We start from the raw sequence: 25,286 nt of genomic DNA, 5'->3' as shown, positions 1-25,286 counted from the left end.
CCTCCCCTCCTTTCCTTCTTGCTGTTTCCTCACTTGATAGCAGTGCTGGCTCTGATGAGGAGCTGGTGAAGTGAGAGCAGGGAGAAAAGCGGGAAGCTGGGACCTCACTTGACAGTCCAAGGTCTGCACAGCCTTCCTGGGGTGGGAGTTCAGCAGGTCAGGATTGGTTTTGTTTTTTTGAAGCTGCCAAAAATCCCAGCAAGAAGCAAGTACAGAGGTCACTGGAAAACTTCTCTAAAACAGCAAATGTCTGTGTTTCCTCTTATTCTCCTCCATCATTTGAGGGTCTCACTGGCCTTTCATTTTTTAGTTTTCAGAGCAAAACTTTCCTGGCCACCTCTGTGTCCTGTGTTTTCCTGGCCACCTTTGGGTCCTGGTGTTTTCCTGATGATCTCAATATCAGAAAAACATCTTTTACAATGAGAGCAATTATTCACTGGAAAAACCTCCCCAGGGACACAGTAGAGTCCCTGTTACTGGAGATCTTCAAGGTATAATTGGGCAGAGTTCTGCATAGTCTCTCCTAAGATTCTTAGTCTCACAGAATGTTGGATCCCGGTGATCATTTGAGGTCACTTCAACCTGGGCTGCCCTGTAACTGTGATCTCCTGGCAATGTTTGTTCAGAAGGTGCTTTCAGTGTTTATTTTGATAAAATTTAGAATAAAACCTTCTGTCTGTGGTGACCTGGTTGTTGGGGTCCCAGCATCGTGCTTCTTGGTCTTCAAATGTGCTGCATCTGCTTGTTACCCATACACTGGAGTGGTTAGCATGAATAGTGACTTGTCCGACATGGAAATTACTTGCCCCTTCGCACAGCTCTGTCTTCTCTCTAGTGTCCTAATGGAAGAAGAAGTCAGAAACTGCTGCACTCAGCGATGAGGAAAGTTGTTTTTCCGAGCTGTGATGAAGACTTGTCAATTGAACTGCCTAGCACTTAAAATAGAAATATCTGCCATGGTTTGGGTTGAAAACCCAAGCCAGCAGCTTCACTGGTACAAGCTGGAGTGGTGAGGGCTTGTTCTTGGGCGTTAGCAGCTTCTGTTGACAGTGAGCAGACTGTTTTTGGGACGCCACTACTGGTATGTTGTTCTTCATGAGACAGCAGTTATGCAGTGTCTGACAGCCTCCACCAGTTCTCTGGGGCTTGGCAGGTGTCCAGCAGATTGCCTTCATTGTGCAGGGTTTATTAATGCCTTCCCACCACCCCCAAGCCCTTTGGGCCCCCCCTGTCCTGCACACAGCCCAGCCCGCTGTTTGCCATGCTGTCTCCCTGCCCAGTTGCTCCACCTCATGCTATCTCCAGCCATTGGGACAAAAGCACTTCCTTCTCCTTCAGCCAGGCCTACAGAACTTCATCTGTCCTTTCTCAGGAACTCTCCTGGGAGGTTTCTTTTGCTTATTTTTCCTTCCTTTGCACACCTTCACCTAAAGAGGTGTCTTGTCCCCACTTGGGGAGCTTTTTTGCGTGTTGGGATTTCGTGGCTCCCGGGCTCTGCTGAAAACCCTTCAGAACACCTCGGGAGGTGCAGCTCGCGCCTCCGGCCCCCGTTGCCACAAGGATGTTGGTGTCTCCGGCCGCAGCTCCCGTCAGGTTTTGTGAAGAGGGGCTTCCTGCGGGGTCAGCATGCTCCATTGTGGCACTTCCCCTGCAGCTGGCTTCCTCCCTCCTGCAGTGCCTAAAAATAGGTGGAGCGCGGTGCTGCTGAGAAACACCGGAGAGTCCCAGCGCCGGAGCCGCTGGGGCGGCGTTTCCGTCGCCGCCACTCGCCAAGTCAGCCCTTGCATCAGCACTCGTGCTTTTGGCGTGCTCATGGGTTTTGTTTCAAGGAGGGAAGAAGCAGGAGCCAAAGTCCAGCCTTTCCCAAGTTTGAAGAATCCATAAGGGAATGCTAAACGAGTGGAGACCGTTGTTGTGTATCTGGTGTTTTAGAGATGGGTTTACTTGACTTCGCTCTACTCTCATTGCATGGCCTTTGGACTTTGCGTTTTAATTATCAGAAGGTTGTTTAAAAGCTACAGAGATAAGGAAAACCTTAAACATCACAAGCATTTACAAACAGTTTTAATCTTGAGCTCTGTTTATATATTAGGGCTGTCCCTAAAGGAGAGCTGACAGTCTGATTAATAACTATAAAACATTTTCACTCATAGCAGAAGAAAACATTTCATTGAAGGGATGTATCTCCCAACCACTAGTAATATTCACTGTATTGCTGTTACGTCTGGGATGCCCCATGATCTTTTATCCTCATCATGGTTCTTTTTTTTTCTTCATTGTCCATTAGAAATAGTGAGGAGTGCAGTCTTATCTGATTTGTAATTTTTGTATGTATCAAATTGCTTTTGAATGGGAGATAAGATTCACTTAGAGAGTAGTAGAACCACAATACTTGAGAATATTAGTTAACCAAAAATGCACTAAATCTAAGAGATACACCAGCGAAAATCTGTGTCAAATTTAACTGAGCTGGTAGTGTTTGGCTGAGTAATCACTATGGCTTCACCAGTCTCGTGGTTGGTGAGACCATGGTGATTACTCACGGCAGCAGATTTGAGCCTTGAGATAAGCTCTTGTTTCCTGTATGAATAAACTTTTATTCTTCTGTTTTCTGAACCACTCTTGATGCCTCATTTCAAGCTTTGAGCTAGTTATGGTGCAAGTTGCCTGTGTAAATTCAATAAGTTGAAGTAAAAAATGTTGTATTCTCTGTGGAAGAGCCTATAATGAAAAAAAGCACCAGATTTTAAGTGAGATGCTTAAGCAGTACTTTCCCCTTGGTTTTGTGGTTCAACATTTAAAAATGTTAGCCAGATAAATATTTGTATGATGTTTAATATAAATAAACCATGTGCCTTACTGTTTATTTTACAAGATATGCTGACTAATAATTTCCATCTCTGCTTAAATATTTAAAGCGCCATGCCAGGGTAACTCCATGCTACAGCGGTGAGGATGCTGTAGAGCCCTTGTCATGTCTCCTACATCCTCTCCCTAGTGCTACTCACAGCGTTTCCTCTCATTTCGGAGGTGATGGAATTATTAAAGCTCCAGTGTTGGCAGCTTCAAACACTTTGAGACCCAACTCATGTACATTGTGTTCCATTATGTCTGCTGCCATCACACCTCCTGAGCTTTAATTCTGCACGCCTGTAATTCTCCACCTCAGGAGCCAGAATGTCCAGCCAGGCACGAGGGTGGACAGAGCTGTGCAGTAACATGTCTGCCTCTCACTTTGCCTTGCAGGAATCTACATCCTGATCGCAGTCGGAGCTGTCATGATGTTCGTGGGATTCCTGGGATGCTACGGCGCCATTCAGGAGTCTCAGTGTCTTCTGGGAACGGTAGGAGACACAAAGCTTTGGAAGTCACTTGGCACCCTGATTTCCCTGCGGGGTGGCAATGGCTGTGCTTCCCTTGCTGGGTGTTTCCCAGCAAGCGGGGTGGGAGGATGTGTGAGCACGTAGGTGGGAGCTGGGTGACCTCTGCAAGGAGCAGGGCAGTGCTGCGTGGCTAAGGGTGTCTCGTCCCAGCCTGTGGAGCCCTGGCTGAGCTGGCAGGCGTGCTGCAGTGTCCTGCCTGTGGCTGGCTGCAGGGCAGAAGGGATGAGATCAGCAGGATTCTTAGAGACTCTTTCTCTGTTATATGTGAGCCCTCACCTTGCAGTTATCTCTCCATGGTCTGGCTGTCTTACCAAGCACCCACTGAACACTCTTTCTTACCTGGTGTTCCCTACAGCATCCCTTCTCACTCTGTTTGAAGGCTGCCTGTAGCAATTCTAGTTCTTTTAAGGAATCATCTACTATTTTTATCTGTTTGGAGAAGGAAACAGCAAAGATTTTCCATCATTTCTTAGTGAGAACATCTAGGTACATCCTGGAAAATCCATTACTGAAATGCTACAGGCGTCCTTGATGTGAGGCAGCAGCTCAGGATTCCTGGCACAGGATGAGCTTAATTGGATAAACTGTAGCCACACCAAAAGCCTTTACCTTGGGAGCAAGGGAGACCCATTTATTTAAAGCAAGTTCTCACATGTGGTTCAGTTTAAACTAGATGCATAAAAAATAAAACTGGAAAGGTAGAATATCTTTTTTTTTTTTAATTTGAATGACTTTCCAGCACTTGGCTTCATTCAGCTGGAGGGTTCTTGGTGGTGGTGTAGCAGCTCATGGGTGTGGGCTCAGCTGAGACAGAGGGAAAGGGAGCTGCTTAGCTTCACTCCTGCAGATGACTTCACCTCTGATTGCTGCTGGTTCCCAATAGTAAGGGGATGCTTTTCCCCAGTGTTGATAAAGCACTTCTGAATGTAGTGGATGGGAGCTCCAGTAGGAGTTTGCAGGCATTATCCTGGCTGCTGGGAATGCAGGGAGCCTGCACACAAATCTGACAAGGGTTGTTGGAGCATAGTTTGGCAGCTTTAGATTTTTATTTTGTTTTGTTAATGCAAGTGATTACAGACTCTGAACCACCTCTCTCTCTCTCTCTCCTGAAGTTAGAGGATTAGAAGGGCAGATGGTGCCAGGTACCCGAGGTCCGACAGGGAAACCGGCTGCTATGGCTGAAATTAGCAGCTCTAGCTGCTGTGCACTGCCTGTGTTTGCTCACACCTTGGCTTGCCAAGAAAAGTCTGGAGATGCCCCATGAGGATGCTTTCTGCTGGCCAAGGCTCCCACTGTGCTCCAAGGACATTTCCAGGCAGCATCCTTGGGGTGTTTGAGGGAAGCAGCTGTGCTCCCCTTTCCACCACCTAGCTGAGGGAGTGACTTTGGGCTTACTGCAAAAGGGAGAAGTACCAGGAAGCTCCACGCTATTAAAATCCTGTGCCAAAGTTGGCATGGAAGCTGAGCGGCAAGACCTAAGGAAGGCAGGAGGGAGCCACTTGGTATGGAGCAGGCTCTGCTCCCTGGAAAGGGGCTGGGACCCAGCCAGCTGCCTGACCAGGACCACCACTATGTTCCCATAGCATCAAGCTGCATCTCCTGGTGTTCAGCAGCCAGCTTACAGAAGAACTGAATCAGCAGGAGGTAGTACCGCCACATCTGGGATAAACAAACCATCCTTCACTGAAGGGTAACCACTGCAGGAGTGAGCCCTAGTGCTTAACCAGACTCACAGTGGCATTGCACCCACAGTTTATGGTGCTGTGAGTTCTTGGGGGGCATGTGGGACCTAGTCTTTCAAAGATATTACTACAAAATTAGGAATAGATAGATGTTCACATAGGAGTTGATTGTTCGGGACCAGTCAAGGATGTTGGAAGTCCTTTCCTGCTGTCAGGTTAATAGTCTTGTTTCCATTTTGCTGATAACCCTTTGCTTTTGCATGTGAGAGCCAGGTCATGGCATCATTCTGGAAACTCCTGTTTTATCTGTTGTTGGAGAAAGTGTCCTGAATGTGTTTTGAACAGAGACTGCTCAGGAGCCAGGGGCTGTTTTCCCACCCTATACTGTAATTTTGTGTTTCCTTGACTGTGTTAACCTCTTTTGCTTCTTGACTTTCATGGCAACTTCTCCCACTTTGGGGGCTTTTCCCAGGAAGAAGTCACTGGGTGATATTGGCTGCACATGGAGCATGCCTCTCTGTGTCTTCTCATGTGATGCTGATGTATGAGTTTACAGCTTCCCATTCCCAGTCCAACTGACCAACCATCACAATGTGTTCCCAGGATCTGAACAAAAAGGGAGGATGGCAAAGAGGAATGCTGGAATTGCACAAACAGGGTGGGACTGTGGGAAAACGTCAGTGTTAGTATTTATGCAAAAAACTGCAGTAGCCTTGCAGGGCTGTGGATGCCAGAGAGCTGGCCATAAATCACACCCTGACATCCCCAGCTCCTCAGCAGCTGAAACGTGCTTTTAACCCTGCACTGACAATTCCAGTCCAGAGCATTTATGGCAGAGCAGAAACCTTTTCTGGATGGTCCTGCAGGTGCATGAAGTGGAGCAATATATCTTGTGCTACACAGGGCATCTTCATTCCTGCCAGTCTATATGTGGGAAAAGTTTTGTTAATCCCTGCTCAACAATCTGGACATGGGGTGATATGTGATGAGTTACAGGAAAATGTGCTTGGGTTCAGTGCATGTATGAGGGAGAAAATGGTTTGAAGTCAGATGACACCTTGCTCTGCTTTGTCAGTGGAAGTGCTGCTCCACACCTCTCCCCACCGAATTGCTGCAGATATGTTAAGGATCCTTCTCTTGATTTGTCTTTGCAGTTCTTCACTTGCCTGGTGATCCTGTTTGCCTGCGAAGTTGCAGCTGGAATCTGGGGTTTTGTCAACAAAGACCAAGTAAGGCTCTAAAACCTGTGTTTGTGGAACTGGGAGGCTGGGGCAGAACGGCAGCAGATCCCAGCATGAGCTGTTTGCTCACAAACTGCTCCCAGGCTGAGTAATGGGGGCTTGGATTAGCGGTGTGACCTGGGCAGGCCACCTCACTCCTCTTGGCTGGGCTGATGAACTTTAAATGTGAGCACTTGAGGTAGCAGCTGCCCTTAGGGTATGTGGTGCAGACTCTCGAATAAAAATAGCCTGTCTCACTTGGGTCTCCTCCTTGCTGCCACGATGTCAGTCACAGAGGGAGTGGATTCGGGCACGAAGTTGTGAAGGAAAGCCATCTGCACATCCTCGGTGCCAGGGAACGAGGAGCGAGCCCCGCTGGGTAGTGCCAAAGGGCGGGAATGCTGTTCAGGCACAGCCTGCATTAACGGCATTGCTTGGTGCTTCCTGCTCTTCTCCAGTGTCACAGAACCTGCTTCAGGTCATTTGTCTGCCAGCGCTGGGCTTGCTGTGATCCATATGCTGTGCACACAGGAGGGGTCCAAGTCCTCTATCTGTCCCTGCTAGGGACTGCTCAGATAAGGTTTCCTGGCTGGAGGAGCTGAACTGAAGGGTAGAACTGGAAATTACAGCTTTTCACCTTCTGTTTCTGCTCACCTTCCCTTCCCTGTGGTCACACGTGCTCACACACACACAGGTTTGGCCTCGAAACGCAGAACTGCCCGTGCATGGGAACCGTGGCTGTGCTGCAGCAAGCAGCAGCCTGGGTGCTCATCACTGGGGCCTCAGGGGTTTGGAGGAGAGAGGGGGACTGCTTGTGCTCAAAGCTAAGGTTAGACTCTCTGGCAGAGTAGGAAATGTGTTTACTTTCCTAAGAAACATTAGCCAGCTGTGTAAGTAGGTGCTGGCCTGCTCAGCTTTCTCGTGCTTGTGAGCAGTGGCTCGCAGGCTCGCCGTGAATGGGAACTCCCTTGTAGTCATTCAGGGGAGAGCACGACTTCACTGGAATAAACTCCTCTGTGGCTAAACACTATTATGCAGGCACAGTGCTGTTTCCTAGCAACTTTAGTGAACTAATTAACCTCTGCAGAGGGGCTGTGCCTCCTGCAGATGTTAGTTTGTGAATCCTGAAGAGTCCCAAGATGTGCAACTGCAACCAACAGCAAAAAAAAAGTGAAGGCTGAGTAAGGAGAGACCCCACGGCTGTTGTGTCCCATCCTGGGGAGAAAGAGCTTGGCCACTAGAGCATAAAGCTGAGAAATGTAGTATTTCCCAATACAGAAGTGATGACCTCAGTCCCTAAAATGAATTTTGCAGTTTAAAATGAAGGGTGGCAGTCTGTTTGCCTCAGCTAGTTTTACAACCTTGATGATGAATGGGCTATTTTGAAGTCCCTGCCCACAAGGCAGGCTTGCTTCTCCCTGCCTTGGTTGGGAGCAGCACAGGCTGGGAGGGAAGCACTGGATGATCCCAGGCACCGAGAGATGTTTCCAGAAGGGACACTTTTTCTCAAAGCTGAAGGCAGTCTCTCCCTCAGCTTGCCTTCTTGGAGATGCTGTAAATTCAGAATGGGGAGGCAATAAATAGGATTTTAATTTTTTTTTTTTCTGTGTACCAGAATGGAATGGTTTGGTTGGAGAATATCATCCTCCAAAGCAAGCTTTTTTGAGTAGTGATGAAAGAGTTCTGGGATAATTGATTGAAATTGTGCATCATCTTGCTGCAGTTTCTTTTTTCGTATGCTAATCCAGCCTGTGCTGCCAAGGGCAGATGTTCCAGAAAGCATTTTCCCTTTCTTGCTTTTATGTTTTTCTTTTGCTTCTCTTGCATGGCCTTCTTTCATCACTCTCTCTCGAATTACTGAAAGGCGTTAGAGGAGAATTCACAAGGCCAGTTCCCCTAAAAGTTAGGAGACTCTGGCACTGTGGAGCAGGCCCTCATGGGTGGTTGCAGTTCTAACCCAGGTGGCAGGGTTAGAATCTGGATAAGGTGTCTCACATAACCACTTACAGGACAGCGATGTCCGTAGGGACTCAGCCATGGTTTTAAATCCATCTAAATGCACCTAAGCTTTCTGACCCAAATGAGTTGTCTCATCAGGCTTTTAAGTGTACAATCTCCCAAATTCCTGCCATCCCCTCGGAGCCACTCAGTTAGCCAAGGTGCCCACATTTACAGACAGCCTTGGCTGTGCATCCCACCTCCTCCTGACTTTTCCAGCCTGTCCAGCCTCTGCAGCCTCAGTGGGAAATATGTTTTGCCTGCTTTGTCTATGTGTGGTTAGACCAGCAGCACATCTGTGTGGGCTGAAGGCTGTCTCCACTTGTGGCTCATCCTCCAGGCCTTGGCTGTCTTTATCTCCTAGACAGAGCTTGTGGAGCCGTTGGATAGTGTTGTCTGGAATCTGCTGGCTGGTGGATGGGGTTCTTAGTATTTGTGACAGCTGGAGGGGCTGGGAGCCCTATGAAGGACAGGCCTTTTTTCCTGTGCAAACAAATGGAGTCCAAATTCATTTAAAAACTGCTCATCTTACTCCAAGTGCCATTAGAGGGAACCTGTCCTTCAGGCACATCTGCTGGATAGGTTTTCTCCTCCTCTTCTGGCTGAAAAGGAGTTTTTTCCTGTGTCTTTCCTAGATAGCCAAAGACGTGAAGCAGTTCTACGATCAAGCGCTTCAACAAGCGCTCATGGGAGACGCAGATGCAAGCAATGCCAAAGCTGTAGTGAAGACTTTCCATGAAACGGTAAGATGGTGGTGGTTGTGCTGGAGAATTAATAATGGAGGTCAGGAAAGTGGTTGGGAAAAGCAGTCCAAAGTGGGTGATACTACATGCAGGTCTTAGCCTAATCAAGTTTGTTGTTGTTACATTTTAAGAAGCAGATTTGTGGTCTCTTCAGTTTTCTCTCCATCACATGGTGCTGGGAAGTCTGGACCAAGCTCTGTTGCCTTTCATTTACCTCAGCACCCCTGATTTAAGTAAAATTCAATGGAAGAAGAATGTAGCTCTGAGGAATTAATCCTGATATCGGTCCATTCAGCAGGAAACAAAATCCCTGGAGAGAGTTGGGTTCACTCTCCTCCAGCAAATCTATGTCAGATCTGTCTGGGACTATTGTAGGAGGCAGCTGCGTTGCACGGAAAGAAAAAAGTTGGTTTGGTGACTTATCCCCCACCCTTGTTTCCCCCTCCAAGATGCCTCCTCAATCTTTGATGACTTCAAGAATGTGTAATGGTGGGGATAGCATTGCATAAGTGTTTGCTGTCTGCTAATGTTGGCTCTCCGTTGTTGCCTTTTTCCTCTCTCCATGTAGCTGGACTGTTGTGGTTCTGATATTATGACATCAACTTTCACTCCTCTGTGGAGGGATGACCTCTGCCGAAAGGACTCCGTGAAAAGCTTTTTTGAGGTAGGCACAGCTGCTTCAGGAAACCCTGGCTGCCAAGGAGATTTTGGGATTTATTGGGAAATAGATAAAGGGTAGAGATTTCATTTATTTGGGGATGGTGTGGAAGGACGTTAAAGGTTCCCATTTGGTTATTCCTTTGCTGTTCCTGCTTGAGGGGACTGACAGGTGCAGAGGCGTGAAGACAGGTTGGAAAATCCTGGGGACAGGACCTGGGCCAGGGGGAAGCTGACCTACCTTTCTCGGTGCTGGGGGTGGGTGAGGGGAAAGCAGGTTGTCTGACTGGTGTGCTTCTCTGCCTCAGAACACAAACTGCCACAAAAAAATCGATGAACTCTTCTCTGGGAAGCTCTACCTGATCGGTATCGCTGCTGTCGTGGTTGCTGTGATCATGGTAAGTGTGACAGCTTGGTGGAACCGGGAAAAGACACCTTGGGGCACCCTGATCCTCTTCCAGCTGGGCTGGATCTACCCCTCTCCTCTGGATGCCCCTGCAACTCCACAGCACCAGCCCTATGTACCACAGAGCTCTGGAACAAGGCGAGACCAAGGGCTTCATCATCCCTCTGGGGAGTTGGGATGTTAGGGGAGACACCTGCCAAGCTCAGTAGAGCAGGAGCACCTGCAAGCACAAGGGCATAGCACCACTGAAACCTCCTCCAAAACCACTTGCTCTACAGGTTGCCGTGTTTTGTTGCTGGGGTCTGCAGTGAGAAGGGATTTGCTTGCTTTGCTCCTTTGGGTTTGCTCCCTAGTGAGGGGTTGGTACTGTGGAGGTGTAACATCTGTGCAAAGGCTGGGCTGTAGTGCTGGAGGGACCTCAAGGCATTTGCTGTGTAGCTGGCAGCCAAAAAGCTTGTTAGGTACCACCACTGCTGCCAGTGAGAGATGGGAGGACAGCACCTTATCTCAAATTGGCCAACTCCATATGAAAACAGCAACAAAGACGTTGCAGCCCTGCCCTTACCTCTGGCATGAGAGTGTTAATGTGGAGTGGGGAACCTTGGGATGTTGGAGCTCTTGCATTGTGCTGGTTGTTGCCTCACTGGTGCCCCTGTCTCCCAACAGATCTTTGAGATGATCCTGAGCATGGTGCTGTGCTGTGGCATAAGGAACAGCTCCGTCTACTGAGCCGTGAGAGCCGGGCAGGGGAAGGGGGGATCAGGGCAGACGGCGCTAGAGGGGACCCCAAGTGCCACCGAGTGACCAGGAGACATTTCAACAACAGACAAAGAAAATTATGTATATAAATGCTTCCGATATTACCATACAGTACTTATCATTTTTATTTTGAAGTACTTTTTTTTTTGTTTTTAATAAATAAAACTTTCCCGTATCTTTGTGGCTGAGTTAGTTACACATCAGTTTTGTGTGATGGGAAAGCTGCTGTAGCAGGAGATCAGGTCCTTCCTTCCCCTTCCCCCCCAGTAACTCAGAAGTAACATTGGTGGAAGATATGTGGAGGAGAAGGGTGCAGCCTGGTCTCAAAAAACTTTGCCTTGGTTTTACCAACTTTTTTAATTGGATGCTGAAGCAGAATTCAGTGTTTTTGTTAATTGATACTCATCTTTTCCAACCATCACCCCAGCTTCCTGGTGTTTCCATGCTGTTCTTAGGGAAGCCTGGGTGACTGTCCAAAGCCTGGGAGAGAGGAGGGGAAAGGATACAGCCGCCATCGCCTGGCTGCAATGTATCCCAGGGGAAACACAGGCATTGTTCCTCTCCAGCCTGTTTTCATTGGTAGGTCAGTCCTTAGCAGAAGTCATGCTGAAACTTTTTTGCTCTCTAATGAGTAAAAATGTTTTTTGGTTTTGTGATTTTTTTCTTCCTTAGGGCTATAATTTTATAAATTGGCCCAGTTCCATTCATTCATTGCATTAAAAGGTCAGTGGCTGGGGGTGAATTTAAGTCCCAGTTTTTCAAATATAACAAACTGAAAATTAAATTACTTTTTTAATGTTCTTCAGTGTTTCATTATAGATACATGTTTCAAGAAGAATCTAGTTCTATACCAAGTTTCCACTGTTAAGCTAATGCTCACATAGAAATTATATTGGAAAAAGAAGAAAACATAAAAAAAGTCCTTGACTTTAGAAATCCTGCTTTTATGTACTGCAGGATGATATTTGGGTGTTCCCAACCATATGTGTACATGCTTAATATTTCATCTTTGCATCACTCTCTTGTTCAGTGAAATTATTCATAATTATAGGATATTGTCACACACTGTAATATTGCTGAGAAATTGTCATCATCTGATTATGAAAAAAATGGTTATTTTTAAGACCTTCCAGTTATATTAACAGCAGATCAGCTTATAAAATCAAGGTAATTTAGCATGTTAGATCGCACCAGTTGAAACACATTCTTGTGATCTGGTAACTTTGGTTATCACTTTGATGTCTGTGGCTTCTTTTATATGCCACTCTGTCACCATGTAGATAGAGGGGGAGAGTGACCCAGGAGCTATGTAATAAAATCAGAGTTTCACTAAAAAAGATGATCTATATGTATAGTTCTATAGATATATATTTTTAAGCAAAGCCTTTTCCTTAGCCGTAGGGGCACTTGAGCTGGAAATTATAGTATCTGAGCTCTTTTGCCACCTTGAAGCAGGTAAGGGGAGGAGTTTAAATTAGTGATCACTTTCCCCACTTCAGGAGTATTTCTGCTTCTTAAAGTATTTCTCCCCCTTTGTCACAACAGAGAGCTTCAGATCTGATAGGGAGGGAGACCTGTAATCATCAGTCATTTTCAAACCAGTACCTTGTCCACTGCACGTGGCTGTCGTGGCTGTTGCCATTACAGGATAGAAGATTCCTGCACTGGGGCAAACTGATCCATTCAGAAGTTTTTCTTCCCTTCTACTCCCCCCTTTCCTCTTCCTGCCTTTTAGTATATAGGGCCTTTAAAAAGTATATAGGTAAATATATATAGATATATATATATATCAAGTTGTGCTGGGTAAAGAGGAGGAAGTGCTTCAACAGATCTTCATATTGAGAGGCTGGACAAGAAAAGATTCAGCCTTAAAAAATAGCCTTAAAGCAACACTGCCCTGAATGTCCATGTTGTGCACATTGAGAATGAGATGAGGTTTTGCAGTAGGTAACCCCTTCCCCTGCTCCCCAGCGTAGCTCCTTCAGGTCATCTACTCTGTTATGTGGCCATATGTATATGCATCATCCAAGCATGTGTGTTTACATCTATGTGCATCAGGATTGTCAGCATACAGAATGGATGTGTAACTTGCCACCTTTTTTGTTGACTGTTGGTAAATGTGTATAAATATGCCATTAAGCATTTCAATTCTGTTTTCTTTTCCTTATACCGTATTTTTGATATTGTTCAGTATTCAGTTGATGCTGTGTACCTAGCTGGAGCTCTGTTTGAAGACAAACTGGGTCTCGATGCAGGTCAGGTGTGTCCTCAGACATTGTACTTTAAGGGTTTGAGTTGTCCCAGGCAGGAATAATTGGGAGAAAGAGGTACTTGGAGAGGGAGTCTGAGAGTTGTGAGAGGAGGAAGAGCGGGAAGTTTGCTCAGATTGTGTTCCACAGGGGGTAAAATTCACCCTCTGGCTCATTTCAGAGGTCACTTGCCACCATGGAGAGTTCCAGAGGCAGCTTCCTGGGCCATCTCCTGCTTCTGTGGCTGCTGCAGGAAAAGGAGGGGAACAGCTAGAGAAGGGTTGTGGGAGCAGGGACACAAGGATGCTTGCAGAGAAGACAATGTTTTCTTTAGTTACCAGCTGAGTCCCCACACTTGATGGAATGGTCCTCAGCTGGAGGAGTCAGCCCTGGAAGAACAGGGACAGAGGAACCATCATGCTTAAGAACAGTGAAGTAGTTGAGAGAAACCCTCTCTGAAAAAAAACTACCCACTTGGGTCTCCTGTGAAGCTGGACCTGAGTTAACTCAAACTAGAAAGTGAGCTGTGAAGGGCTGAGGGGACTCACCCCATTGCAAGCCCTCAAGATCCAAAAGCCACAGGGCTCTTCTGCCAGTTGGTCAGTCCCAAAGCTGGCTGAGGTCAAGGGGGAAAACCCACAAGGCAGGACCTCTGCTCTGCCCCAGCACCTCTCCTGCATACCTGTGCCTTTGTGTGTGCAACATGGCACTCTGTACTGCTCCTCTCCAGAGCCCCAGGGAAGAAAAGGGTGGAATTGCAGGCTGTAAATACAAACCTCTCCCTCTCCATGGAAGCATCCCTCCTGGAGCTAGTGGCAGCTGAGAAAATGGCTGTGAGCTGAGGTGGGGATGGGGAGTGTCAACTGTCCAGGTCTGAGTTCAAAGACCACATCGAAAGGTCAAACAGAGCTGCTGACAGCTTAACTGAATGCTTGGGATTTTTTCATACTGTGGAGCATGCCACAAAGCAGTGTGTTTAACTTCTTTCTGCCTTTTTTTTTTTTAAGAAATGAAACAAAAATCAATTTAATAAACATTTCTCATAGTGTGCATAGTGTGATGAACTGCTGCAATTTTACAACCCGTTAACCTTAACACCAGGATGCTTGGTGAACCAGGCTTTGACAGCATGGGATTTTACAGCCTCGGGGAGGGGGCCCTGCAGGCCGGCTGAGGATGCATCTGGACTGGTGCTGAGGGAAGGCAAAAAGGTTGCTTGCCTGAAGGGATGGCTGCTGCAGTTGTGCCCCTCCCCAAGGGAGGGAGGGCACAGCTGGAGGGGAGCTAATGTGAATTGCAAAAAAAGTCACTGTGCTGAAATTCAGCATGGGATGGAGGGGGGTGTGGTGGTAATCCCGCACACACTTGAGGGGTTCCTCCAAAAGTGACCAAAAATGGCCCAGAATGTCCTGTGCTGCCATCTGGATGGGGACTGGGCTGGTCTGCCTTCTCTGGATGGTCTGGTAATGCCACCGCTGCTGCTCCCCCCTGCCCATCTGCACCATCAGGGGAAAGCCTGGCTGAGAGCAAGTGGGAGGCCAGGTGCTGTGATCCCTCAGCTGCCTGCCTTCCTCTGTGCTGTCCTGGACTTTGCACTGTGTGTGAAGCAGGAATGTCCTGTGGTGGCTGCCAGCCATCACCTGTGCTGTACAGAGAGGGAGGGAGGGCAAGGAGGGAACTCAACGCTGAGCTGCTGCAAAGAAAGGCAAGCCCTGTTCCCAGCAGCTGTGACTGTGCTGCCAGATCATGCCCATCTGTTGTTCTTTCACTTGATCACCTGAATGTTAATGGAGTCGGACATAATGACTTCTGGAAAGAAAAAAAAAGTGATATTTAAAAACAATAAGCAAAAAAACAGGAAAGCAATTCCCCCTTGTTAGTGGAGTTTTAATGATGTGTTGTCAGATCTTGTTTCTGTCCGTCGTGAACTGATTTCTTCCACGTCTTCCAAGGGAACAGGCATGTCTCATTCTTGTGTTCAAGCAAAATTTGGGCTGCAGGGAAGACCGTCCTCAGCTGACCCTCTAGGTGGTTTCCCATGAATGTGATGCTCTTTGCTTCATGCCTTAAAACCTTTGGATTGTGACACTGCATTGTTGTTCCAGATGGGGATAAAATTATTCCAGCCTCTGGAGCTAGGATTAAGCTGATGTGAATCACTGTCAGACCCAGGCTGGTGTTCAAGGGGGAGAGACAATAGTGGAGACTAACTGGCAAAGCACAGCATGTATTTGGCATCCAGGGTGTGTGCCTTGGGACCTCAGCCTGGAATTATAACTGGGATCTTAAACCTTCCCCAGCTAAATGGAGAAGGTCCACTTAGTTTTTACTTCAGTCCCCTTTATTTGCACTTCAGGTCTCAGTACAAGCATCAATGTGCTTGAAACAGATGAGCTGAATGTGATACTGGGAGAGGACTGGGTAAAACAGGCCCCTTTAAGGTTGTGTGGAGATACAGGTTATCCGTGGAAAACAGCAGTCCTGCCATGTCAGAGCATGTGAGGCCACAGGGATAACCGAGGGGAAGGGTGGATGCCGTGCTTGCTGCTTGTTTGTGCTCATATTGCACAGACAACCCTGGCTTACACTTCTCTTTAACATTTCTCTCCAGAGGTCTGAAAGACTGGAAAGTCACTGGAGAACTTACTGTGGAATTCCGCTGCCTAGGAATGTGGCTGTGGAATTTTTTTTTTTTTCTTGTGAAACAAGATTTTTCAGGAATTAAAAATACAAGCATGAATTTTTCTAAACTAGACCATGCTAGGATTTTTTCCAGTGGGAATTCTTTTCCTCCTCCCTCCCAAACTGGTGTATTTTTTTTTCTTTTTAAAACCTCCTAGAGTGTTTCTAAAGAGACGTTTGAGAGGTATTTTTTGCTTTGGCAAGCTCTGTTTCGTAAGCTTCTTCTGGGCTGTTTGTTTTCTAAGTAGCAATGAGTCTAATTGTCTCGGACTAAGACAGCTGTGATTAACATATATAAATTGCTTATGCCTTGTGGTAATCAGAGGTTGTCGAAGCTGTAACTAAGAGTTGCAATATTCTCTCAGGAGGGAATAAATCCAGCCTGCTCTCCCATGGCAGAGCTGTTGATGGTGGAGGTTTCTGCAGAGGAAAGCACCCCCACTGCTGGATGTGGCCGCACCCTCCTGTGCCTGCCAGCTCTGCTTGCCGGGTGCAGGGATGAAGGATGTGTTGGTGGCTGTGCTCACATTCCTGCTCTGAACCACTGTTTCCTTTGCTGGGCATGACAGCACGGCCCTTCCAGTTAGGGGAAGAAAAAAAAGTGACTCTTTCAATAATCTCAATTCACTGTGGGGGCTGTGGTAGGGCTGGGAACTGTGGCTGCACCAGTGGAATGACAACCCCGAGGGAGGAAACATCTGCCACCAGTGAGTGGCCAGCCGGAGAGGGAAACAATGACCTACCTGACCAGCTCTTGAGTAAGGTGTAAACACAGGCTAGGAACCCCAAGTCCCATAAGTACCACGCTGTGCACCTGAACTAGATAGAGGTTGCATATTTTTCCTGACTACTCCTCAGTTTCAGCCTGGGGAGCATCACATTGCCTTGCACAGGGCATTACCTAAGCAATGGGATGCAGAAGTGCTGTTCGGGGCGACCCCTTCAGCTGACCTCTGGCAGCCTGATGCTTTCACTTCAGTGCTCAGGGACCTGGAGCAAATAGAAAACACCTCCCAGGTGCTAAAACTGTTGCATAACCGAAACCCACGTTGTTTTCACACTTGCAGACACATTAGAGGGTATAAAAACTTTGCAACCACTGTGCACTGCCTGGTGTTTCTCACTGGATTTAGATGACCCAGCTCAAGTGCTAATGGTTGGAAGTAACACTTCTAGTAACAGTTTAATCGCACCTTTTACTTTTTTTAATTCTTTTTTTTTTTCTTTTTTTTTTTAAAGTGTTTCTTGGCCCTGCTTTGCTAGGGCATTCCCTCATGCCAGAACACAGCTTTGCTGAGTACTGAGAGGTGTTGATGTTGGGCCAGGCGAGATGGCATGCACACAACACCCTGCCTGCTGACTGCCAGCAAACTGCTGAGATTTCCTCCGGCAAGGATTCATGCTGTTAATGCAAGGCTCAGCGCTGGCTGATGCTGCTCCCACAGGTCTTGTTGGAACAAGAGATCTGGGGAGTTTTAGGATTCTGTGGGGGTTTTTTGTTAATGCTAACTTCAAGGTCACTGATTCCAGGGACCTTTTTCAGCCTTTCTTTACGCATTTTTTTAGCATCAGGCACTTTTTGGGGCAGGGATAGGAAAAATGAAAAAGCAGCAAGATTGGCAGAAATGTTTTCTTGGTGAGAATATTCGGTAGTTAAATCAAAATGAACAGACACCCCCAACTGTTTTTGTTTCTTTTAAACAACTGGAGTAATTGCAGAGAGTATTAATTTTGCTCATAAAGGACTTTCCCTCCCACACATGCAATGTCTCTAACAAAAAAAAAGGGATTGTGGTGTCTCCCTGCAGGTCCTCTATAGGCTGGCAATAACATTGTTACTGTGAAGAATAGAGTTGATAAAGACCTTCATAGCCTGCCTGCATTAAAACTCACTCCACGGGAACTAATTTTATGTAGTTACCTTAGGGGAAAATAGCACCAACATGGGTAAACAGCACTGGAATAAATCTAATCTGCTTGCAGGACCGAATGAAAGTACAAAGTAAAAACATGTAAGCAAAGCTCAATGTAGAAGAGAGGTGCTATCAAGCACTGAATTCTGAAAACCCACCCCACAAGGGATTTCAAAGCCATTTGTAGGATATCATTCTGGCAAATGGGAGAGGACAACTCATTTATTTTCTTCAGGCTGTACCAGTCTGGCTTGGTGTGACCGCCTTCTCCCAGCAGGGAAGGCTGCAGTGGTCATGACTCTGCTTTTCCTTTCTGCCTGCAGGAAAATACTCCTTTCCCGCCCCACCTCCCCTCAAGAGCTCCAGCATCAGCAGCATGTGGCCACATCTGAGTAATCCCCACATTCCTTCCAGATGCAGGAGATATTGAAAAATGCATCTTGCTGCTCTATCTGGCTTTCAGGATCTGGGTGGCTGATGAGGAATAATGGCCTGCTGCTTTCCTATAGCCCTGAGGAGAGGGACCAGCGGTCTCTACCCCAGGCTCCCAGGGCAGGAGCAGCAGCAGGAGCCTGCCAGGGAGCAGTGGAAACACTTACTGGACGGGCCAAAGGAGAGATTTATTTGCAGGAAAGGAGCAGGAGGCGCCTATGATGGGGCTGAGGCTGCTGTGCATTTTCACATGCCACCCCCACACACAGGCCTTCCTGCAGACACATGGAGCCATCCCTGCAAATGAGCCGCCCCTCGGAGCCTGCACGCTGGATACAGCCTGCTCATTTGGATGATGGCCTGTCCTGCAGCCCAATTCCACCTTCCAGCCCCCTCTTCAAGCCACTCTGTTCAGTCCAGCAAGGGGAAAACACTTTCCCATCTGTTGGTCTTCAGACTCTGACTCATTATTTTTATTTCAGCTGTCGCCAAGCAATAGCGAAAGTCCCAACACAGCAGCATTTCCACTGCTGCAAGCTGCCTTGTCCTCAGCCACCGGAGAATGAGCAGCTCAGCCTCAGCTCTCCGCTGCGTGCGATGCTAAATATCACAGAATCTGTCACAGAATAGGCTGAGCTGGAAGGGATACACAAGGATCATCAAGTCCAACTCCTAAGTAAATGGTGATCAAACCCACAGCCTTGGGTTTTAGTAGCACCATGCTCTAACCAGCTGAGCTAATTTCATGACTAAAAAAACAGGAAGGAAGAAAAGAGTACATTCAGGTTTCTTAGTCATCAATACACACAGCATCCAGGCAAAGAGTGGGAACTTGTAGCCTCTGGAAAGGGAGACATGGAGCTTGTCCCTGGAGGCACCCACATCCACCGGTGACAGGGACGCTGGAGGTGGTGTTGCCCACTCCTGCCCTTTTAAGCCTCTCATCTAACAAAGAACCAAGGCTCAAAACAAGACAGGGTCTGCACCAGCGTGTTGTACCCTGCCTGTCTCCACTCTTACAGAAATGGGACGTGCCACTGCTTACTCCACATCCTTTTTCTGCCTGCTCCTTATTAAGCTCAGAGGCTCTCCTGCTGTCTCCCCAGCACTCTACAGACTGTGTTACACAGCACTAGCAGCCTTTACCCAGGCTTACTCTTCCTTTTGTTTGCCCATTTACTGCTCTCCTCCTTTCCATTCCTGCTCACCTACGTCAAGATTCATGTTTTCCTTTCCTCCCTCCATCTGGATACCCGTTTGAATGCCTGTGACCGTACTACCATATGTATATACATAAAAAAAATACAGGATCACCAAATGGGGAAACACCTCCTGAGCTGCTCTAAAAGTACTGCATGACTCCTGCTAGACAGGAGACATTTTGCAATAACCTCATCACTGCTGCCAAGCGTGTTCCAAACAGAGACCTCGTGTCATAAATTACTGTAATTAGCTACACTCCAGCAGGCAAAAGTATGTATTTAAAAACTAAGGATGCACATGTAGTGACTGCAGTTTATATTACGGGTGGGTCACGGCGAGGCCCAGCTTGAAGGGAGCCAGTGAAGCTTCTGCAGCCACAGCATTGTATGGCACAATCCTTTCCAGCACAGCAAACCTTTTCCTAAACACAGGGAAAACAAGCTGAATAGTGAAGCCTCTTGGGAAATGTGTTTGCGCTGAAAATTTTAACTTTTTTTTGCTGAAATAAGGGGAAAAACAAAAATCGAGCCTCTTTGGCCAGCGCCAATAAAACATGTTCAGACAGAGCTCCACTTCTTGACACACGCGCAAAAAATGTTCCTCTGGGACAGAAAATGGAAACTTTTTTATTTGGATGGATAGTGGTTTTATGCCTCAAGTGAGTTGGGGTTTTCTGGTTTGAAAATAAACACGTACGAGGAAAAAAAAAAAAAAAAACCAACAAAAAAACCAACCCAACCAGAAACCAAACAAAGCAAATAAAAAACTTCGGATGTGTTCGTGGTGACCAAGCCCTGCTGTTCCGATGAGAACAAAAGCTGTGACATGGGGTTTTTTTCTAGACTGCGACTGCGGAAGGCGGCGGCGGAGCCGTGCCCGCCCCTCACGGCGCCGGGGCGGCACCGCGGCTCTCCGGGGTGCACGGGCGAGCCCCGCACCGAGCACCGAGCACCGGGCACCGGGCACCGGGCACCGAGCGCCGGGCACCGAGCCCCGAGCAGGGCCCCGCACAGGCTGCGAAATGTCGGCGCCGCGGTGCGCCCTGGGAGCTGTAGTCCCGTCGCGCAGCACCGCCTCGCCCCGCTCCCCGGCTCGCAAAATGTCCTCCGCCGAGGCGAGACGGTCGCCTACAACTCCCAGCAGCCCCGAGAGAGGCGGGGCGGGGAGGTGACGGTTCTTTCCGCACCGCGCTGTCCGCCGGGAGCTGTAGTCCTGCCGCCGCTGTGGCCGTCCCGTGGAGCCGTGCAGGTACTCGGTGTCCCGGCGCGCCGCGGGCCGTGGGCGGAGGTGGGAAAGGCGGGCAAGGCGGGCGGCTGCTGTGGAAGTGTTGGGGCTGTGCGGTGTCGGGGTACGGGGCTCCCACTTCCATTTCCCCCCCTCCCTTCCCCTCCCCGGCGGTTCGCGCTGTGTGCCCGGGCGGGTGGCGGTGGCCGGGGCGCAGGGCCAGCGAGGGCCGCGTGTGGGGCGGGCGGTTCGCATCCAGCAGCATCCCGGGGCCGGGGCGGGCAGCACAGCTGGGGCTGCACCGTGACCTTGCCCAGCGGCCGATGCTCTTTTCCCTGTTCCTCTTCCCTGTTCCTCGGCGCGGGGGCCTGCGGATCCCTGTCCCGAGGGGCTGCGTGGGCTTTGGCGCGGCCCGTGGTCGCGGTTTGCGGTGACTGAGGTCTCCGTCCTCCTCACAGGAGGCAGCAGGAAGCCGCACAGAGCAGCACCGGGATGGAGGAGCCCGCTGGGATCATTCCCACCCGGAGGGACGTCATCCTGCCCGAGTCGTGCTGTGATCGCGTCACCGTAACACACCTGTGAGTGGGCCTGGTGTGCTGTAAGGGCCGGCATGTTTGGCCGCCAACTTTGTTAAGGCTAAAACATCTCCTTAGGAGCAGAATTTCTCCTTTCTGTGTCAGTGCCCTCAGACAAGAGATGGCCCCGGTGATCACTTCTATTGCCATCTGAAAACAGCTATTTTATTTAATTGTGCACTTCGAGGCCTTTTCTGAGTTGTAGTCGTTACTTTTCATGTGTTCCAAAACTAAGCAGAAGGCTGTATCATTTTAAGGAGATTATTTCCCACTAGGGGTTACATGGAGGGCAGCATTTTCAAAAGTAGCCGTCAGATCCTTTCTGTCAAAGACAGCTAGACTTGACATGGAACATAGCACTCCTCAAAAAGTTCTCTGTGTTTTGTGCTTCATAACAATCTGGCCCTAAATTTGAACATGACATTTTGAAAACAAAAGTCTTTGTTACCCATGGTCTTAATACTTAGCAGCACTAACTTAGTTACAATGCATAACTATTACTTTTGTATCTTAGCTGAATTTAATACTGTTTATTTAGTCTTTTGTACATGCAAATTACAGCTTGATTTTTTTTAAAACCTCCCTTCTGTTCTACAGGATAAAGTTGGCAGTGTGAATGTGGAGGCTGGGTAAATATAGTGGTGCCTGTGTTATTAGGCTGTGTGCTGTTCTTCTGCCAAAAATTCAGTAATATCTACAGACTTTTATACCACCATGAGTTTGTGTCAGATTTAGAACCCAGTTCTGCAGCTTTGGATAATTCAGGGGGACAGAATTATTTTTAAAACTACATTTCCAGTATCATGATGGAAATGTTTATTTTCTAGGGTGGAAGTGCTGAGATCTTTGGTGGCTTTAACTGACCCTCAGGAGGGGAAGCTGACTCAGTCTCAAGAGAAAGTGAGTGACTAACAGACTGTCCATGTCTGTTTACTGCATCACTTCAGAAGAGCCTATAATTAGGTAGTCAAGCTTATTCTAATAATATGTTAGAACTGTTTCCATAATTCACGTGAGCTGAACCAAAATGTGTGTGCACCAGCTCTGTTTCCAATTGCCCAGCAAGTGGTAGCTTGATCATCGACCACCTGAATTCAGTGAGGTTCCTTTCAAGCAGGTGGCACTGTCAGGTGTTCCAGCTGCTCCTGAAAGTCAGGCTTCAAATCATGCTGTCATTTACTGACTGAAGGGCCAGCTCTTGCAGGCCTCCTGCAGGTTGCAATTTCTCCTAGTTTCCATGTGTGAGCCTGGTATATGTAATTAGATTTCTTAATCCAATGGGATCGATTTCTTGAGCTGGCTGGTTTTCCAATTCCTGGAATCTAGTAATGACTTGAGAGAATAAAACCAAAAGAAGGAGTGGAGCTTGTATTTTATGCCACATTTAAGCAGGCTTAAAACAGTGGCCCTGTTATTTTTGTCATCTGTCACTGACGGGGATCAGTGTAATCCTTTGTTTTTTTGTAATAGGCAGAACATGATGGCTGTTGGGACAGCAGGTACAGTGCTAATGCAGTAAGGGTTGTACTGACCACAGGCAAGTGTGAGAAACTGGATGTGTTTTTGTGGATTTTTACACTGTGAGTAAACACAGTGTAATATCCAGAGACTTGGAAGATGTACAAGACAGTTTGGGGGATTCAGATTAACTCAAGAGCTTTATGTTCATCTTTTAGTAATTGCATCTGATGCAACCTGTAATGAAATTTGGTAGCGTTACTTTCAATTACTTCATATTCTTCTATTCAGTCTTGTGTAAATCTTTAATTTTAATGTGCATTCATTCCTTAAATAATGCTTTCATTTGAAGCAAAATTGCTTGGGAATCCCTAAAGCACAGCTAACTGTTATATTGCAGTTATAATTACTTTGCATGACACAGAGTGATGGTCTCATTCTTGGTTCTCATTTCACAGTTAAGTTTTTATGCTCCTTTGTATTCTAGGCACTAAATTCGCTGGGCATTTGGAAAGGTGTATTTAGAGTTGTTCCTGGGGCTACATCCAAGACCTCAGTGGAGTGACAGCTTGAAGATGGGAGACCAGGAGGCAGGTGAACCTTTCCTGGGGATAGTGGCTGATGGTGGCAGAGACTACGAAGGAGCTCTGCCCTCAGACACGGTGTCGCTCAGCGATTCTGACTCTGATGACTTGGGGCTGGCGGGTGAAGCAGAAGTTGATACAATATCTCCTGAGGAGCCATCTGTCGATGAAGGGGATTTCAGATCAGGAGAGACACCCAACTCTTCAAACAGCGGTCACAGATCTCCTGTCCAGCCGTTCCATCTGAAGGGCATGAGTTCTACCTTCTCTCTACGTAGCCAGAGCATTTTTGATTGCCTGGAAGAGGCAGCCAAGCTGTCTGTGCCCTCAATGCCTGAAGATAACGTTGTTGATGGGAGGTTTAAGCGTCCATTGCCTCCAACCACAGTTTCAGGTAACGTGGTCCCAGAAAACATGGCAAGGCAAGCCAGAGCAGTGCAGGCTCCCAAAACCTCTCCTGCAGTGCCTGACTACGTGGCACACCCAGAGCGCTGGACCAAATACAGCCTAGAGGGCGTTTCAGAGTCCAGTGACAAGACTAACAGGGCAGTGGCCATGGAATTTCTGAGTGGTTTGAAGAAAAAAGGGGAGCAACAGAGCTCGGCTACCCAAGATAGCTACACCCCGTCCTTCAACCAGGACCCTTCCAGCTGTGGAGCTGGGAGGATTGTCTTCACCAAACCAGCTAAAAGAGGAGTTGATGGACTGGAAAAGAAAACATCAACAGGGGAGGATGATAAGAAACAGATGAAGACAGATCTGAAAGGAAAATCTCTTAAGAAGACTGATGACTTGAGGGAAGAAGATAAGGTTGAGCTGGGGCACCTAGACAGTGACAGTGGAAAGGCAGCAGAGGAGGAGGAGTGCATGATGGAGGGGGACCAGAACACAGAGTATAAACCTGATGCGAGGCTTAGTGGTGCAGGTGAAGAGCCATCGCTGGGAACAGTTGGATTCCACTGCAGTAAGAAGAAGAGCAGGAAAAATTTCCGACCTAAAGTAGATGATGAAGGGGAGGAGGAAGACTCCTGAAGGATGAAGCACATTGGAGACATTCCAGGACTTGTCTTGTTCATTTTTTTTCCTCTCTTTTTTTTTTTTTTTTTTTTCTGGTCTGAAAACCACATAATAGTTTTTTGTCCAACAGTTTGCATCATAGCCACCAAGAATGTTTTATATTTTTAGAAATTAAGCTACCTAAAATAAACTCCAGACGTTTTGTTTATGAGAATTCTGTGGGCACAGGATAGTTGCATCCTGGCAGGATAAAGTGTGATACTCCTGAGCTGTAGTATCCAAAGAAGCTGAAGTGTTAGCTAAACGGCTGCAGGGCTTCCTAGTAACTCCCAGTTTTGGAATTGTTCCCAAATCCTGTGGAATCCTGGAGAAAAGGTGATGAGCTCATTATGTAGAGATTTTTAAACAATGAAAATAAAACCTAGTCTTCCACTGGATGTGATTTCTCCTGGCCCTGTCCCAGGAAGGAAAACCTTTTAACTTTTTTGTTTAAAAACCTCTTTCAGTCATTGACACTGAGGTGAAAGCACGACAGTGCGCAGTTATAAGATGTGATGATCTGCACCTTTGTATGTCCTTTCCAGGAGATGCTGCTTCCATACTGATTTTGTATGTGGATTGGGGTATTTGTGGGAATGAACTACACCAGAACTGGAGACGTTTTTGTTCTATGTACAATAAACTTTTGGTTGTAACTTGATTTCTTGTCTGAACCACACTGAGTAGTGCAGCTCTAGGAGTTTTACCAAACATTTTTTTTGACTTCTAAACTGTCTTGAAAACCTTTTAAAGTGTTACTCTAACTTTGCCATCTTGTTAATTCTCCCTCGTCTTACAGATTCTAAACCTCACATTTTTAACATTTTCAATCATTTTACAATGTATAATCCCCTCATGGATGAGTCATCTCATACAATGAATCACATTGTAAGGAATGTCAAATATAGTGGGTTCTTCCACAGTGCTAGTAAATTTAATAAATAAGGTTGAAAGATCAAATTCTTTGAAAGGTTACATGATTTGAAACTCAAATTAGTTCAGGTCACTTTGAACTGACATTTTTTTTTTGTCAGTATTCTAAATGAACCAATCTCAAGGGTA

The 25,286-nt window shown here is 47.3% G+C and overlaps 2 protein-coding genes across 8 annotated transcripts in view; both read left to right on the top strand.

Moving 5' to 3' along the window:
* Positions 1 to 14,147, top strand: part of CD81 (CD81 molecule) — a 32,967-nt gene extending 18,820 nt beyond the window's left edge. The window contains exons 3-8 of the mRNA XM_002198917.7: positions 3,247 to 3,344; positions 6,220 to 6,294; positions 8,919 to 9,026; positions 9,595 to 9,690; positions 9,992 to 10,081; positions 10,756 to 14,147. Coding sequence (XP_002198953.1) covers positions 3,247 to 3,344; positions 6,220 to 6,294; positions 8,919 to 9,026; positions 9,595 to 9,690; positions 9,992 to 10,081; positions 10,756 to 10,818 — 530 coding nt within the window. The 3' untranslated portion in view covers positions 10,819 to 14,147. The remainder of the gene's footprint in view (positions 1 to 3,246; positions 3,345 to 6,219; positions 6,295 to 8,918; positions 9,027 to 9,594; positions 9,691 to 9,991; positions 10,082 to 10,755) is intronic.
* A 6,300-nt stretch (positions 14,148 to 20,447) lies between these two features.
* TSSC4 (tumor suppressing subtransferable candidate 4) lies at positions 20,448 to 25,184 on the top strand. 7 transcript variants are annotated; one of them, XM_072929732.1, is made up of 4 exons: positions 20,448 to 20,575; positions 21,010 to 21,129; positions 21,954 to 22,026; positions 23,072 to 25,184. In XM_072929732.1, exon 4 carries the CDS (start codon positions 23,160 to 23,162, stop codon positions 24,198 to 24,200), a length of 1,041 nt encoding a protein of 346 aa, XP_072785833.1. In that variant the 5' UTR covers positions 20,448 to 20,575; positions 21,010 to 21,129; positions 21,954 to 22,026; positions 23,072 to 23,159; the 3' UTR covers positions 24,201 to 25,184. The 7 variants fall into 7 exon arrangements, with proteins under 7 accessions (XP_072785833.1, XP_072785832.1, XP_030129785.3 ...); XM_030273925.4 differs by having other exon boundaries at positions 20,489 to 20,614; XM_012574047.5 differs by having other exon boundaries at positions 20,524 to 20,675.
* The last annotated feature ends 102 nt before the right edge of the window (positions 25,185 to 25,286 follow it).

Source organism: Taeniopygia guttata, chromosome 5 (assembly GCF_048771995.1).
Source record: "Taeniopygia guttata chromosome 5, bTaeGut7.mat, whole genome shotgun sequence".
Lineage (NCBI taxonomy): Eukaryota > Metazoa > Chordata > Aves > Passeriformes > Estrildidae > Taeniopygia > Taeniopygia guttata.
The sequence above is the reverse complement of the archived record's forward strand: the minus strand, read 5'-3'. Positions and strand labels throughout refer to the sequence as shown.

Bases quoted from the DNA above. Each gene is read 5' to 3' on its own strand.
- TSSC4 (XM_072929731.1), top strand. From the start codon at position 23,160: ATGGGAGACCAGGAGGCAGGTGAACCTTTCCTGGGGATAGTGGCTGAT.